The following is a 15,583-nucleotide window of genomic DNA, read 5'->3' as shown; positions in this document are numbered from 1 at the left end:
AATCCTAGAGAAGAAGCTTTCTTGAAATACAGCCTTCTTTACTGTAACGTTTAGCAAAAAAATCAGGGGTCCCAGTTTTCCACCAACTTCTGTATTCTTACAACCTACTGGGGAGAAAATATTAGCATCAAACAGCAGTGTTGCCCCGACAGCCAGCTCCACTGCCTCCTCTCAGCGAAGAAAGCTAAGGCTGAATTGAGAAGCTATCTTGGGTATACGGAAATGAGGTCTCCCCAAAACCTCCAGGGACTTCCTCGAAAAGGAAAAAGCCATCAGGAAAAAATCAGACAGCACAGACAAGACAGCAGAGGCAGCCTGTTCGACAAGTCTCTCCAAGAAGCCCATTGAATGGGGCTGCATTTATCTTTCCAATCTAGGAGAATGAGAGATGTGACCTCCCCACTTCCAAAATAATAATAATAATGTAACAATTATTTTACCCAAGAAACCAATATAAAATCCTTGTGGTCTTGACTTTTATTTGAGATCTCAGATGAGATCAAATGGTCTATATAAACCCTTTGATTCAAGGCAACAGACTTCTTCAAACTGTTTTTTAATTTGATTTATCCTTTGAAACAGAAAGTGCATTACATTTAACTGGTCTTGCAAAGGGGGTTTTCTTCTCTTTACAAACCGAATTCCTTATATAAATTAATAAAAGTTAAAGATGCTAATATATCACCGTTATTAGCTTTAAAAAAGAAAACAATTTACATAGTCTATAGTATTCTTATGATACAAAACACTTCAAATTCAATTACAGCAACTAAATGGAGTTTTCTGTTTCTGACCCAGAGCGGTTGTAACAATTCCCACCATCTACTTTAACACGCATTTTTATCCGAAAGGAGTTAAATTAGATACAAGCTTATCGTAGCCCCCTCCCTCCCCAACACTTTCTTTAAATCACTAATAAATAGCAACAAACGACTGTGCAATTTCAGAGAGGGACAGAGAGGCTGGTTGGGGGCCTTCCCTGGTTCCACGTCTTCTACTTCAAGTCCCGGACGGGGGAAACCGGGCTCGGGGCCAGGGGTCGTCGGGGAAGAGCCAGAGAGGACGTAAGGGAAAAAGAGACTGAACAAATCCAGAACCGGGAGGGGCGCGAGAGGGGAGGGAGAGTGAGAACATTCTTGTCTACCCTTCTCCAATTAAGTTCAAAATAAAAGGGGAACCGTGTGGTTTGAATTGCTCTTAAAAGCGGGAGGGGAGCTGGGAGAAGGAGGTCCATCTTTTTATACCAAATTCCAAAAAGAAAGCATCTTACATTTTAAATATTCACAATAAAGTAACTTCTAGTCAGTGTGACTCACGATTTATTTACAAAGAGCCTTCAACAGGTTACTTTAGTCGGCACAGCAGTTTGCGGGGGAGACTTGGCCCTCTTCCCAGCGGTGGCTCCGAGGTCCCCCGCGCGGTGGGTGTCGGAGAGTCCAGACCAGGTCTCCTCGCTCCGCGACCCGGCCGGTCTCCAGGCAAAACTGGGGGCGGGGGGGGGGGCGCCAGGAGGGGGAGGGGGGGACACGGAGAGGGAGACGCAGCTGGGACAGCGAGCGGGGGACGGAGGCTGGTCCCGCTGCAGCATCAGTTCGGTGCAATTCGTGGTCTTGTCTGCCACGTCTCGTCATCCTCCGAAGCCTCTGTCCCCTGCTCCCACTCCTCTCGTAGGTTACAAAAATAGATATGTACATCTTAGAAAAGAGCGCGGCCCCCGCGGGCTGGAGACGCGAGGCCCGCGTGCGCGCGGGCGGCGGGCGCTCAGGACGAGCCCTCGGTCTCGGACGCGTGCAGCAGGAGCCCGCCGCCGCCGCCGCTGCCGGCGCCGCCGCTCGACTTGTGCTTCTTCAGCAGCTGCGTGATTTTCTCGTCGTCCGAGTTGGGGTCCAGGGGCTTGTTGTAGTCGTCGTCCTCCTCCTCGTTCTCCGAGGCCCCTTTCAGCCGCTCGGTCTCCGAGTCCTGCTTCTTCTTGGCCGTGGCCATCTCGGCTGCGTGCTTCTTCCTCCACTTGGTCCGGCGGTTCTGGAACCAGACCTGGGAGACCGAGAAAGCGGAGAAGAGGGGAGATTCGGGGGGAGGCGGGGTGGTGGAAGGAATTTCCGGGGAGTAGAGGAGCCAGGCCGTGGCCCCCCGCTCCTGCGGGCCCCCACCCCCTCGCCCCCAACGGCGAGACGCACTTCCCCGTGGCCCTCCCGCGTCCGGGCCGTCAAAGTCGGTCTCCATCGCCTGGGTCTCCTCCGTGGATCGGGCACCAACTAACTGCCTGCCGTTGCCATAGTGATAGCAACACAAGAGTGTTGAGGTTGTCACCGAGCGATTTCTCAGAAGAGAAAAAAAAAAAACTTGGAAACTTAAACTGAGTTTCCCTAAAAGACTTCGCTTGCCTACTTTCTAGCTGGAAGTAGAAAACTTTTCCTCTCCGTAAAATTGCCTCCTAATGATTGCAATTCTATTCGTTTTTTTACTTTCTCAGATTCAGGTATTTCAAACAATCTGAAGCGTACTTGCTTTTTAGTGAGATTTGTGGGGAAAGACACAGCATTTGCACTAATAACCTCTGTTTTTTTCACTTTTGGATATTTGTCTGTTTCACTTATTTCAGGTCTGAAGACACACAAAAATGGTGGGTAAACACTCCCCTACCCATTTATATTTGTATGATGTAATGTTAAATTAAAAAACTGATAAAACAAGTCAGTGATAATAACATAAATGCATGAAAATACTTGATATCTTAGTTGAAACCATCATGTAGTTTGTGTGTGTCTGTCCCTCTGGTTTAATGTTTTTCATAAAACCAAAGACCAAGGCAAGAATCTTCGTAAGTTATTTTTTTAAAGTGAAATTTTGCCAATTACGTTATTTCCCACTATTAGCATGCCTCGTCTTTCAATATTATTTTAATATTGATCCTTCCTAAGACATTCATTTTTATACAAATATTTTAAGCCGATTCATGATTGAATGTGTATCATCGTGTTTGATACACATATTTTAAACCTAAAGCATCAGCCATAAGCAACCAATTTCCCAAATATATTGAGGCATCCTCTCTTTATGCTTCTCATCCATTTTCTCATCTGTTATGTATTTATCTAGAGAATCAGAATTGTTAAGAAAGTGATTTTTAGTTTCTTTATGCAGCTATAATAATTCACTTTTAGCCACGCAGACATATTTATGGTGACAAATGAAGACCTCCAGACTACTGTGGCAAACTCTGTACCAACCACTGCAAAAAAATAATCTTAACAGTGATGGTATTCCAATGGTCAGATACAAAATCACTCCTGAAATGCATTTTATGATGCTTGTCCAGGGGGAAATACTGTCTAACCAGCAGACTTGGCTAACCCCATCTCTACTTAATTTTAAAAGCAACAATATAACTAATAGAAACAGACTTAAACACACACACACCAAAAACTATATATATAGATAGATAGATACATATATATATATATACACATAGAGAGCAAGATACAGCAAACTGAAGAACAAAAGGGAATACTGGAAATACAGGAAACCACTAAATTTATGGTACACAGCTGTTTCCATCCCTTTATTTTTCAGGGAAAGAGTTCTCCAATTTGATTCCCTGGAAATATACTGTACAACTCAATTATAAGCTAAGTGATGTAACATTATAAATTGTCATAAACAGTAAAACCTTACATCTATTGATAAACTTCTGTTTCATAATACAGTCATAATCTTGTTAATTCACTTGGAAAACTAGTCCAAAGTGACTGCCTTCAGGCTCAGCTAAAAGCAGGTGCATCCATGCTAAGGGGCCAAATATTGTGGATTTATTGTGTTTTTTTAACCTGTAAGTTAATACAGTAGCACTATAATGCCAATCTACATTAGGAAATTCTGTAACTAGTGGAGCCTGAATTGACAAGCAAAAGCTTGAATATCCTTACAAATAGAACAAATAGAAGCTATCTAACTGGCCTCATCTATTCTCAGGGCTGATATTTCAGTAATGCTTTTATTCTCTAATAATGGCGAGTTTCCCCAGCACATGCTGCTATCTAGATTAACCTAATTTCAAAGGCAGGGGCTTGATTCTTTTTGTTCATCAACAGTTTGCCCGCCTGTGAGACCCCAGAGCCTTTGTAACCTACGCCCCCCAACCTCCTTCGCTAATCTCAGCTCTCCTCAGGCTCCCCAGGGGTGCAGACCCGCACCCCTGGGCAGGCGGCTATTTGTTAGTTTGGGATGTGTGTATGTGTGTGTGTGTGTGTGTGTGTGTGTGTGTGTGTGTGTGTGTGTAGGCACACACGCACGGCGTACACAGGGGCGCTATTCCTCGAGGTTTGCAACGTCCACTCACCTTGACCTGACTCTCCGTCATTCCCAATGAATAGGCCAAGCGAGCCCTCTCGGGCCCCGCCAAGTATTTCGTTTGTTCGAAAGTCTTCTCCAGGGCAAAGATCTGCTGGCCCGAGAACGTGGGTCTCGTGTGTTTCCTCTTCCCGTCTTTGTCCAACAAGATGGATCCTTGATCTAGGAAAACGGATTTTTTTAAAAGGGAAGGGAAGAAGCAGTCAGTTATGAGCGGCTCCACCGAGAAGAAACGAACTCCAGAAACCACGTTGCGGTGGGAAGTGAGAAATGCTGGGGCGCTTACAGCCCCAGGGCTCTTCCCCCTTTGCTTTTTTTACACCCACCTGGGTTTTTTTTGTTTGTTTTTTTGCTTTTGTCTTTTAAGCGGGTGTGTTTGGAACTGCAGTAAATAATCTTTGTCCCAACAACGACGTCCAACTGAGAGCGCATCGCTCAAGTTTGCCGAGGCCGAATCTCTAGGGCCCTGGAAACGGAGTGCGGGGCGGGGGGCTGGTGGGCAAGTCCCCTTCCTCGCCCGCCTAGTCTAGTTGGGGGCGCTCGGTCTCGGGGCCTTTGCGTGGGGACGACTAATTTTGTTCCTTAAACGCTTTCCTAACCTGTGCCCGCGCCACAAAGGGCGCCTTGTTTTAGAAACACAAGCGAGCTAAATCGCCCCCCAACCCTAACGGCGCTGCAGCCGAGGGGGAGGGGGCGTCGCCTTTGTTGGCGGTCCCTACGTGGCCGTCGGAACGCATACAAAAGCATCTCCCCAGGCCCTCACCCATTCCCCACCCCCCACCCCCCCCCCGGGCCGCCCCAGTCCCGAGGCTCCCCAAGGAAGCTTCCACTTGGCTCCCTCAACTTCCCTCAGTTACTGCCGCTCAGCCACAGAGCTGAGACGTGAGAAACTTTGGGGACTCGGTCAAAACCAAAGAACTGAGAGAGAAAAAGACCGGGCACTGGGCCCTCAATGCCACCGGGGAGGATGGGAGCTGCGTCGGCGAGCTGGCCAACTACCTACAAGATTAGAGTGATCCTGGGCTAACTCAGTTGGTTTCCAGCAAGATCTTTGCGGAATGTTGTCTTTCCCTGCACCCCCCCCCACCCCCCCATCCTTGTCCCGCCGCCTAGTTCATCCTCCGGTTCTTTCTCCTATTAGGTATGTTGAGAGCCACGACGCCCCTCAATATGTCCAGGCCCAAGGCGTCCCGACCCTTGGGGCCGAGGCAGGTGGAAAAAGCCAGGGCCCAGCGGTGGGGAGCGGCCCGAAGTGTAGCTCGCGCTCGCGCACAGACCTCGGAGCTGTCTTCAGTGGGCTCCCCTGGGCTGCGTGTACTCACATGACGAAGGAAGGGGCGGTGAAGGCGACCGGGTGAGGTGGGGACACCCTGGACCAAGTCGCACATGCAAACACATGCGTTCGGCTCAGAGCTGTGAACGGCTCGTCGATGCCGTTCCCCCACCGGGTCGCAGACAGGAGGCCAGTGGGGTTTCGAAGATCAAATGGGACTTTGGCCTGGGACACGGGAAAGCTGGGGTGCGGGCGGGGACGCAGTAGCCCCTCTTGCCCTCCGCACCTCTTTAACCCAGGAGGGGCCTACGGTTCCGGGCCGGGCTGTGCCGGGAGCAGCCAGGGCCTCGGATGAGACACACGTCCCGCACACTGCGCTGTGTTTCACGGAGACGCATGCACACGCGCTCTGATCCGCGTGCCCGGGACATGGGAAGAGGGGCCTCCTGGACACACCAAGGAGCTCAGGAAAGCGAGAATCCCTCCTCGAACGCCCTGGCCCATCCTAAATCGTGTGATTCTGGCGCTGCCAAACTGCTCGGCCGGCAAGAGAGTGGACCGAGCCGCTCGCACACCAGAGGCCGTGACCTGAGAGCGGGCAGAACCAGCACAAGTGGGCACAGCAGGCGACTGTACTCACGAGGGGTGCAGGCCAGGCGGGCGTCCCTCCAGGGCGGGCTCTGCATCACTCCCGGCCAGAAGATAGGCGTCCGGCCGGGCAGCTCGGCGAGCGGCTTCGGGTACCGACCCACGGCGGCCACGGCCGCGGCGCTGGGGCTGAAGTAGAGCCCGGGCGGCGGCGGCGGCGGGCTCAGGCTGCTGAAACGGGGCAGGCCGGCCAGGAGCCCCGCTGGCGACGAGGCGGCGGCGGCCGCCGCTGCGGCTGCGGCCGCGGCGGCCGAAGCGGAGGTGGTTGAGGAAGAGGAGGAGGAGGACCCGGAGGGCGAGGCGGAGGGCAGGGCGGCCCCTGAGGCCACGGGCATGGAGGGCCGGCTCAGGATGTCGTTGATGCCGTGCGGGGTGGCGGCCGAGAGCTGCTGCGGGGGGCTGCCCAGGGCCGAGAGCCCCCCCGCGGCCGGGGGCTTCAGGCTGCCCGGGTTGTGGGCGCCCAAAGGCGGGGAGGGCGACGACGAGGAGGACGAGGAGGACGAGGAGGAGGCGGGGCCGGCGGGCAGCGGGGGGTAGGCGGCGGGGTACAGCGGGGTCTTCATTTCTGCCATGCTGTGCAGGGCGGCCAGGGGCGGGCTGCTGAGCAGGAACGCGCTCTGCCGGGGGCCCTCCATCGCCCCCACCGCTAACATCCCACGACCAGGCCGGAGCCCGCGGCCACGCAGCGAGGGCGCCGGCCCCTGCCCCCCGGCGGGGCTTCAGAGAGCTAGAAGCGCCGCGGGCGCGAGCGAGGAGGCGCTCGGCGGCGCACCCGGAGGCGACCTGCCAACTGGGCCAGGAATGCCGCCGCCGAGAGTTGCTCTCGGAACTGCGCAGCAGAAATGTCCAAACACACCAGTGGAGAGGCGGTGGCTGGCCGAGACCAGCGAGCAGCGTCCGGGTAGTTTGGGCTGTCCTTTTCCCTGCTAGAGTCCTAGATTCAATCTCGGGCTTCTCGCTTCTTCCTTACTTTTTCCTCGCCGCTCAAAGCGCGCAACTTCTCATCTTCTCTCTCTTGGAAATAAGCAAAACCAAACCCCGGCCAGCCCCAGAGAGCTCGTAACAAAGTTAAGAATCACCGAATCTTTGATGTGGGGAGAGTTGGGGGTGGAGGGCCGGCTCGCTTTCTTCGGGGAGGTTCAAAGGACGCCGGGTTCCGCTCGACGAGCTCCAGTCTTACTTGGATGCCCTGCTCTTTCGGCCACGAGGTTGATTCGCACTGGGCGCGCGGAGCGCGCAGGGAGAGAGCGCATCCAACCCGCGGGAGGGTTGACTTCTGGGCGGGCTTCCTCCGCCTGCTCTGCCCAAGGCTTCGGCGCCAGGAAGGGCAGTGCCACCGATCCCCGCGACTCTCCGACTCGGCGCAACGACCCGTCTTCCCCTCTGCGCCACGGGGTACTAGAGTTGCAATATTGAAAAGAAAAAGCAAAAAAAAAAAAAAAAAAAGTGGGGAGGAAAAACACGGAAAAGCAAAGACTAAGTGAAAAGTCTGACGCCTTCAGTTACGGCTCCACTCGTCTGTCCACTTCTGCAAAAGGGCCCGGCGACCCCGGCCCCACCCCGCCCCCAGCGCCCTCTCTTCCTCACTCTCCGCCTCTGCCTCTTCGGTCTCGCATTTTCTTCGCGTCTCTACAGGCTTCGCTCTTCTAAGTCCTGTCCTCCGGCCAAGCTGACCCCTTCTCCGAGGCTGTTCCACTACCTCTCTCTCTCTCCTCTCCTTGCTCCCTCCGGGCCTGACAGTTCAGATGAAGCTCTCAAAGGTAATAAAACATTTGCATCACTCCCTACCCCTCTTTAGCTGGGGGACGAGAGGGAGGGGGAGATGGGGGGTCCAAAATGAGAACTTTGAAGGACGTCACTCCGAGGCAGCCGGGAAGGGCGGGCCCGAGGAGAGGGCGGGGGGTGCAGGCCGGGGGCGTAACCACCGTCTCCAATAGCGCTCTGCCTGGCGCCTCGCGTCGCCTCCGGGTCACGCCCACTCGGGAGCGCCGCGCCCTCCGATTGGCTGAAGGGGGCGAGCCGTAGGACCGCGCCCGCCTGGTTCCCGCCCCCTACCGCTTCTATCCCGCCGGTGGGCGGGGCCAGGGGCGGGGCATGGCGAGTGGTGCGGTTCGGCAGCTGGGCCAGTGGACGCCTCAATTAATTGTGTTAAATAAAATGGGAAAGGGGGGGGGGGCGAGCAGAGACGAAGAGGGTATTACTTTTTAAAGAGAAGAATAATGAAAACCCAGCCCTTTTATGGAAGAGCAGTTCATATTCTTCCCTCGCCTCCCCCTCGCCTGCTCTCGTCACCCTAGCCCCCCTTCCCCCACGAGCTCACGACGCCTCACCTCGAACAGAGTCTGGTCTCTTGTAAAATGGAGCTAATGGAGCAGGCAGCCGGCGCAGTCCTGGCCTAGCTCCTTCTTTTGAAGGGATTAATTAAAGACCATCTGGGCTCTCCCAGGATTGTGTAAATTAATTTGTTGCTCCTTAAGCCTTAGAGATGTCCTTAATCCCCTTGTAGGCCGAAGGATCGCCCTATTCCATCTCTGCCGCCTCCCCGCTTACCTTCTCTCTTTCTTCTCTTTCACTTTTCTTTTTATTCCTGGGTCTCCCCCCACCTTTACACACACAAGATGTTATCATTTATAGGTTTACTCCATTCTCAGGGAACGGAATCAGCTTATTGGGAGCATTTATTTCTCATGTGATGTTTAGACCCGAGAGCAGGGAACTTCTTAAAACTTTTCTCCCCTGTGATCATTATTTGTTTTGAGTTTTACGGGGGCAGAATCATCAAAATTGAGGTGGAGTCTTTAGATACAAAAGTATCTGGTACACATACACACACCCTTTCACAACCATCTCGAAAACTTACCCCTCTCTCAACTCCAGAATGTTTCTCGGGAGATGAAGACTTCCCGGCTTCTGCGCTGTGATGATGGGATGTCTTAGGGTTTAGGTGTTGGACGGAGGTTCCCCTTATTTCCTCTCAATTTCTTCCATCGCTGGAGATCTTTAAATTTCCAGGAGCGTTGAGCTGTGTACACGGGGAAAGAAGACCTTTGAACAATTTTGAGATTTCAGGGTATTAAAGTAGCACACCATGGAGGGATAGTCACTACAGTAGTTTGGACGAGATCATTAAGTCCAAACTTAATCAGCAGAAAATTGAAATAAATAAGGAATACAATTCGAGCGGCACCACCCATGGACCGAGTTTGGCTGTGAGAGCCCACAGCTCTTATTTGCATCCCAGCATGGAAAGCCGGAGGGCTTATTCCACTTAGATAACCTACGTTTCCGCTGCACTGATCTTTTAAAGGTAGCAACTTGAGCTTGAGTTTGAGAGGTTTTTGTTTATCTTTTGCCACTTTTGTTATTCACTTCTGATATAAAAATAACGTTCTCTCTCCATTATTTTTCATTAATTTCGAGACTGGGCTAAACCCATCACTACACAGACCATAGAATCTGACTAAGGGGAGAGTAAGGTCCTTCTTCAATGTGAATTACGCTGAGTAGGGCAAGAAGAGAGATGATGAGGGGGCCGTCTGTATTTCCCCGTGAGGATGTTTGCTGGGCTGTGGGTATAAACTCCAGCGCCCTGTCCTTGGGCCGCTAGGGGAACTCCGGTAGGAGGGAGGTGCGTGTAGCCCGACCCTGGCCCGAGAGTTGGGGTTCTCTGCTTCTCGATTCGTTAAAAACGAAACTTTATCTCGCCTCGGGAGTCTCCAGGACGGCAGTGACACACAACCCTTCGACTGGACCCCGCGCCTGGGCCCCGAGCGACCTCCTCACCTCCCCCGCACACCGCACACCACATTCTCGAGGACTAGGTAGGAATGGAGACGGAAGGAAGCCAGTGATCCCCAAATACTCCAATTTCAAAGAGCGACTTCGCTTTATTTCATGTAAATAGCCTGACCTGGGAAAGCATTGAACATTTTCCTATTGTAAATCTAGTATCTGATTTGGGGTGGGTGAGGTAGAAATAGAGCAAAACCAGAAAGACCGACCAACCCGGCGAAGCACTGATTCAACTCCACCCAATTCTGGGTTAATTGCCATCGGTAAATAATTGCAAAGCTTGGGTGCCGATTGGAAGTCTCAATCGTTTGGTTTTATTTATCATTGACATTGCGGAATTAAAACAGCAGTGTTGTTCTTAATTGTGACAATAAAAACATCTGGAGTCTATGTACCTAGGTCCCCGGGGGGTGAGCCCTGGGTGCCCGAATCCCGCGTGGGGCAATGAAATTCAGACGCTCACGGCGAGGCGCGGCGAAGGAAGGCCGGTCGGTGCCTCCTGCCTGGTGCTGTTATCAAGATCGATCTGCTCCGTCTGTCTCCAGCTGCGAGCGGGGCGAGCGAGGGGCGTCCTCGAAGGGGGTGGGCTGTTGTGAGAGATGATCCTGCCCCTGCAGAGAGAAAACCACCTTCCGGACGGCGTTCTGGAGGAGCAGATCCCTACGCGGATGCGGGAGGCGGGTTTTTGGTCAGGGCCATCTTACACGCCGCATACACACGCCCTAAAGAATCAGGACTTCTCTCCCTCGGGGAACGCCCCCCCCCAACACCCGGGCGCGGTTCTGCCCACGACCTAAGAGAGCCCGGCATTTCTAAGCAAGCCTTCGGAATGGAACGTGTCACACGTGCTCACGACCCCCTCTGCCCTCCGTGTCTCTGCACTATATATATATATATATATATATATATATATATATATTTGGGGGGGACTGTGTTGGAAAGCGATTAATTTGCATTTTAATTGAAAAATAAATGAAAGCGGTTTGGCAAATTCGGAGATTGCCAAAAGAGCTACAAGGGTAGGGGTGAAGAAGGCGAAGCCCCCCTCCCCAGCCCCTGGACTTCCTTTAAGCCTGCAGACCAGGGCCTCCGTTTTCAAATTACTGTTTTCAGTCGGTTCCTACTATTATGCAGCCTGCGCCACGCACTTGACCATCCCACCCTCGGTCTTACTCGGACGCCTAGCGAGTTGTGCTACTTCTGTTTTAAATGGAAGGAGCAGCGCCTAAATTCAGAGTAATTCACAGAGGAATGCAAATGAAATCTCAGCTAAGTGTACTTAAATTCAGCAGTCTGTAGGGGATGAATGATAACTATTCTTCCCCAAATATATTAACGTCGAACAAAGGTTGAGATACTCAAGTGTAGCCACAGGAAGCCAATTCTAAATTCGGAGGAGGGAGGAGGGGGACGAAGGGAATTTTGTGTGTTTCAGGCCAAAACCCACTCCAAAGGGTGTTTGCCTGAATTGTCCGGATGACTTCTTTAATAACTCCACTTAGGCCGAAGAATGGGGTTTGTTTGGGCTGAACCCGGAGGCCGGCTGGCTGGGTTTATAATTCCTGTTAGAAGAGGGGTCGAGTGCAGCCGGCGCTAAGGGCGGCTAAGTAGAAACTCAAGGGAGAAAGAAGGAAGTCCACGGTCTTGGAATCACCCAGTCTCTGAGAAGGAGAGCACGGCTGTGTGCACCTCTTTGCATGACATAAAGGCGGTGTTATGGGAACTGGATCCTTGGCCGGTTCTGCTGACCAGAAATTAAGGAGATTACTTGGGAAGGGTCGGGGTACAGAGAGGCCTACAAATGCCGGGTGGGGAAGAGCCCTGGGAGGATCCTGCTGTCGGCCTTGCTCTCCCCGACGAGACCAACACAAAATGAGAGAGGGAACCAATCCGCTGTAGACAGCCTCCTGGGATCTACTGCCAAAAAGGTTTGGAATTTCATGCCAGCCTCCATTCCCCCACCCCCCACCCCCCACCCCGCCCCGTCCTCGCCCCCATCAGGGATCTTCAATATGACAACAGGGCACCCCTGAGCACACCTGCAGAAGCTCTCCTGGGGGACGTGTGCACTCGGAAGGGAGGGTTGTGAAAAGTCCCAGAAGATGGAGAATTCTAAGTCCATAAACGTCTGCAATATCAAAACTGGATTCAGGAGTGAGAGGAAATGCAAGAAAACACCAATGACCTGCTAGAGAGAAAACTAGTCTTGAACTTCAGCAAAGCACACACAACTTTAGCAAACATATCTGCATGTATAACACCCAAGCCCGGCATTCCCCGGAGTATTTTCTACAAAGACCCATTCGCTTCCAGGGAATGTACATGCTTTGATGTACATTCTGAAAACCAAGATCCAGTGTGAATTCCTCCATGTGCCTGAAGGAATGTCTGTGAATGTCTACAGTTTCCTTAAAGAATAAAATGCTGGTTCAGTTTCACCACCAGGTTAAAGAGTATCTGATGTGAACCGCCAGTAAAAAATTTACACCTGTATAAATGACGTCCGTGGAGCATAATTTAAGTAATTTTAAATGAGCCCATGAACTTGTTCCTCTTTCAGGCCCCCTAAAAGGTGTGACTTCTGGCTTGGGTGTGCCTGCGTGTGTCAGCATTGGTCCTTTCAGCCGACTCATCGTGTCCGACTCTTTATTCTTCCATGAAAAAAAGTTGTCTTGTTTGCTTCACTGCCTTGCTTACAGTGCCTGGGTCCTTCAGGCCGTCTTAAAGAAACCCTGAGCAGTTACCGCCCTCTTGTGGAAGAAACTTAGAGGTTCATTCGGTCTAGAAAAGACAAGCCCGCCTGGTTGTGTTAAAAGTAGAAATTTAATTTCTCAAAGAGGTTTGCCTTTGTATAGATCCTTGATTAACATGTGTTTGATTTTTATCTGAAATGCCACATGCATAAAATGAAGTGTAGACCTGTCAATTCTTGCTTTAATTCAGATAGCAAAAGCCTTCTAAAATGAACATTTCAATTTTAATCTTTCTTCCTCCCCTACCCTTCGTTGCATTCCGTCATTTGACTCAGGCTGGATACAACAAATTTCAATTTTTATTGGAATTATCTTTTTTACTTTTCTTCCCTAATTATCAAAATAATACTATGCTTAATTCAGAATATTTGGAAAGTAGAAAGAATTATAAAAACAAAGAGTCACCACAATCCCATCTTCTGGGGACAAACACTTGCGATATTTTGACATATTTGCTTGCTGTCTTTTCTCCAATCTTAGTTCTATGTTTTGCTTTAATGGTCGAGGTCTCATTGAGTATATACTAGCATATCCTGAAACTTATTTTATAACCTGCTTTATTCGCTTATTGAATCAGGTACAGATCAGCACTGAAATCTCCCAGACTTAGCCTCCTATGAAGTGAGAAGAGCCCGGCACACTGTCAGGGACCTGGGTCCAGCTTACTCCCACGAACCATGATCTTGCAGGGAGGCCAAGTGCTCAATGCCAAGATTGCTGCCCTGGTTCTTCCAAGGAACTCCTTCAGGTTCTCAAACACTTTACCACTAGTTCTCAGAATATTCTGACATACAATATTAATAATAGCTAACACTGAAAGTTTCCTATTCTGAGTACTTCACAGTAGTAATTCAACAACAGTTCTGCATCGCTGAATTAATACGATATCTATCCCTTTTATAAGAATGATGAAATTAAAGCACAGAGAAGTTAGGTAACTTGCTTAAGATTATACAGTTAGTAACTGGGGAAGCTGGAATTTAAACCCCAGGTGGTCTGCTCCATAGTCCATACTTTAAATTAAACTGCTCCTCTGAAAACTGGGGGAAAAAATTAAGGTATAAGAAAGCAATCTTAATGTTATGCATTTGTTTATTTATTTGACTGCATTGGGTCTTAGGTTCAGTACGAGGGATCTTCAGTGTTTCCTGTGAGATCTTTCATTGCTCCACACGAATTCTCTACAATTCTTCTGTTGTAGCGTGTGAGCTCAGTAGTTGATCATTAAGGCTCTCTAGTTGTGGTACATGGCTTGGTTGCTCCACAGTGTGGGGGATCTTAGTTCCCTGCATTGCAAGGTGGATTTTTAACCACTGGATCACCAGGCAAGTCCCTGAATATTATAAATTGGTAAGTAAATATTCGGTGAATCTTTCCATATCCCATTACAGGAAAAAATCTCACAATTCACAATCTCTTTGATAAGAAAAATATTGAAAATGATAATTGAGCTTATTGAATTCTTTGATAAGTTATTCAAATAAAAATTTAATTCCTGAAAATAATATTAGGCCTTGGTTTATGTGCAAGACACATATTTAAGCTCAAATATACTTTTAACTTTTGTTACTTTTAAAAAATGATTGAATTTATTTTTAGGACAACTTTTAGGCATCTTAATTACTTTTTAAATTAAAATTTAATTTTAACAAATACACAGCTTAGCTTCACATTTTTGTTCCCTGAATCCAGGGTAGTGGTTAATCATAGATGTGCTTCATGGATGGTCTAGATTATACCTCTAAATGGCTGTTCACAGGCCAGATACCCTTCTAAACAAACCTGTCAACCTGGCTATTTTACCTGCAAAATTGCCAAGGATGTGGGTTATCCCACTGGCCATTGAGAAAATCTCCAGTTGCTTGGTATAATGATGGAACAACAGCGATACTCACGCCCAGGTGGTGCTAGTGGTAAAGAACCCGCCTGCCACTGCAGAAGACATAAGAGATGCAGGTTCAATCCCTGGGTGGGAAAGATTCACTGGAGAAGGAAATGGCAACCCACTCCAGTATTCTTACCTGGAGAATCCCATGGACAGAGGAGCCTGGCAGGCTACAGTCCATGGGGTGGCAAAGAGTCGGTCAAGACTGAAGCGACTTAGCAAGCACGCAAGCTGTTTTACAATCCGCAGGGGTACAGTTATCAACCCACCAGAAGTAATGCCCTGTCTATTAGAACAAATGTGCTGTTTATCAGCCTGGGCTTCAGCAACCCTATGTGATTCATGCTCTACTTCCTCCTATCTGTGATCTTGGGTAGGCTCATTACTCTTTATTTAGAACTAGCACTTTGTCATGCTAACTAATGACTCTCTAGACTTCGGTGTTTTGCCTTCCATAGGTTGGCTGGTAGAGGCAATCTTGCAGTGGTGGTAGGTCTCTATGTATACAGGGGTAAAGTTTACTTAAATGAAGTAGGCCTTCCTCAAGGAAAGAGCAGGTCCTTGGGAAGGAGAGACATACTTGAAGGCAGGCCTTAAGTAATTAGAGAAGAGATGTTTACATCACTCAGACTGTCCCTTGTTTGGGTTTGGATTTCGAGCTGTCCAAGGTGCTTTTAAGATAGAAGTTAAATATAAGCACTATCACATATCATGTGGAAGCAAAACTTGATCTAGGAACAGGACTCCCCTGGTGGTCCAGTGGCTAAGACTCCAAGCTCCCAGTGCAGGGTTTGATCCCTGTTTGGGGAGCTAGATCCCACATGCCACAGCTAAGAGTTCACATGTCACAACCAAAGATCCCGCCTGCCACAACTAAGCCCT

General features: G+C 49.9%; 1 protein-coding gene across 1 annotated transcript; it reads right to left on the bottom strand.

The window, feature by feature from the left end:
• Positions 1–537: 537 nt before the first annotated feature.
• NKX6-1 (NK6 homeobox 1) lies at positions 538–8,203 on the bottom strand. The gene is made up of 3 exons (XM_081582196.1): positions 6,264–8,203; positions 4,340–4,512; positions 538–2,034 (listed from the first exon to the last, which is right to left on the bottom strand). Exons 1-3 carry the CDS (start codon positions 6,922–6,924, stop codon positions 1,762–1,764), a joined length of 1,107 nt encoding a protein of 368 aa, XP_081438322.1. The 5' UTR covers positions 6,925–8,203; the 3' UTR covers positions 538–1,761.
• Positions 8,204–15,583: the final 7,380 nt, after the last annotated feature.

This window comes from Giraffa tippelskirchi, chromosome 1 (genome assembly GCF_054371585.1).
Source record: "Giraffa tippelskirchi isolate mGirTip1 chromosome 1, T2T-mGirTip1v1.2.pri, whole genome shotgun sequence".
Classification (NCBI taxonomy): domain Eukaryota; kingdom Metazoa; phylum Chordata; class Mammalia; order Artiodactyla; family Giraffidae; genus Giraffa; species Giraffa tippelskirchi.
Note: the sequence above shows the minus strand (reverse complement) of the source record. Positions and strands in the feature narration are given on the sequence as shown.

Coding starts and splice junctions, on each gene's coding strand:
- NKX6-1 (XM_081582196.1), bottom strand. CDS start 6,924: ATGTTAGCGGTGGGGGCGATGGAGGGCCCCCGGCAGAGCGCGTTCCTG. Junction 4,513..6,263: donor CCGCCTGGCCTGCACCCCTC/GTGAGTACAGTC, acceptor CCGTTTTCCTAG/ATCAAGGATCCATCTTGTTG. Junction 2,035..4,339: donor TGACGGAGAGTCAGGTCAAG/GTGAGTGGACGT, acceptor TCGGTCTCCCAG/GTCTGGTTCCAGAACCGCCG.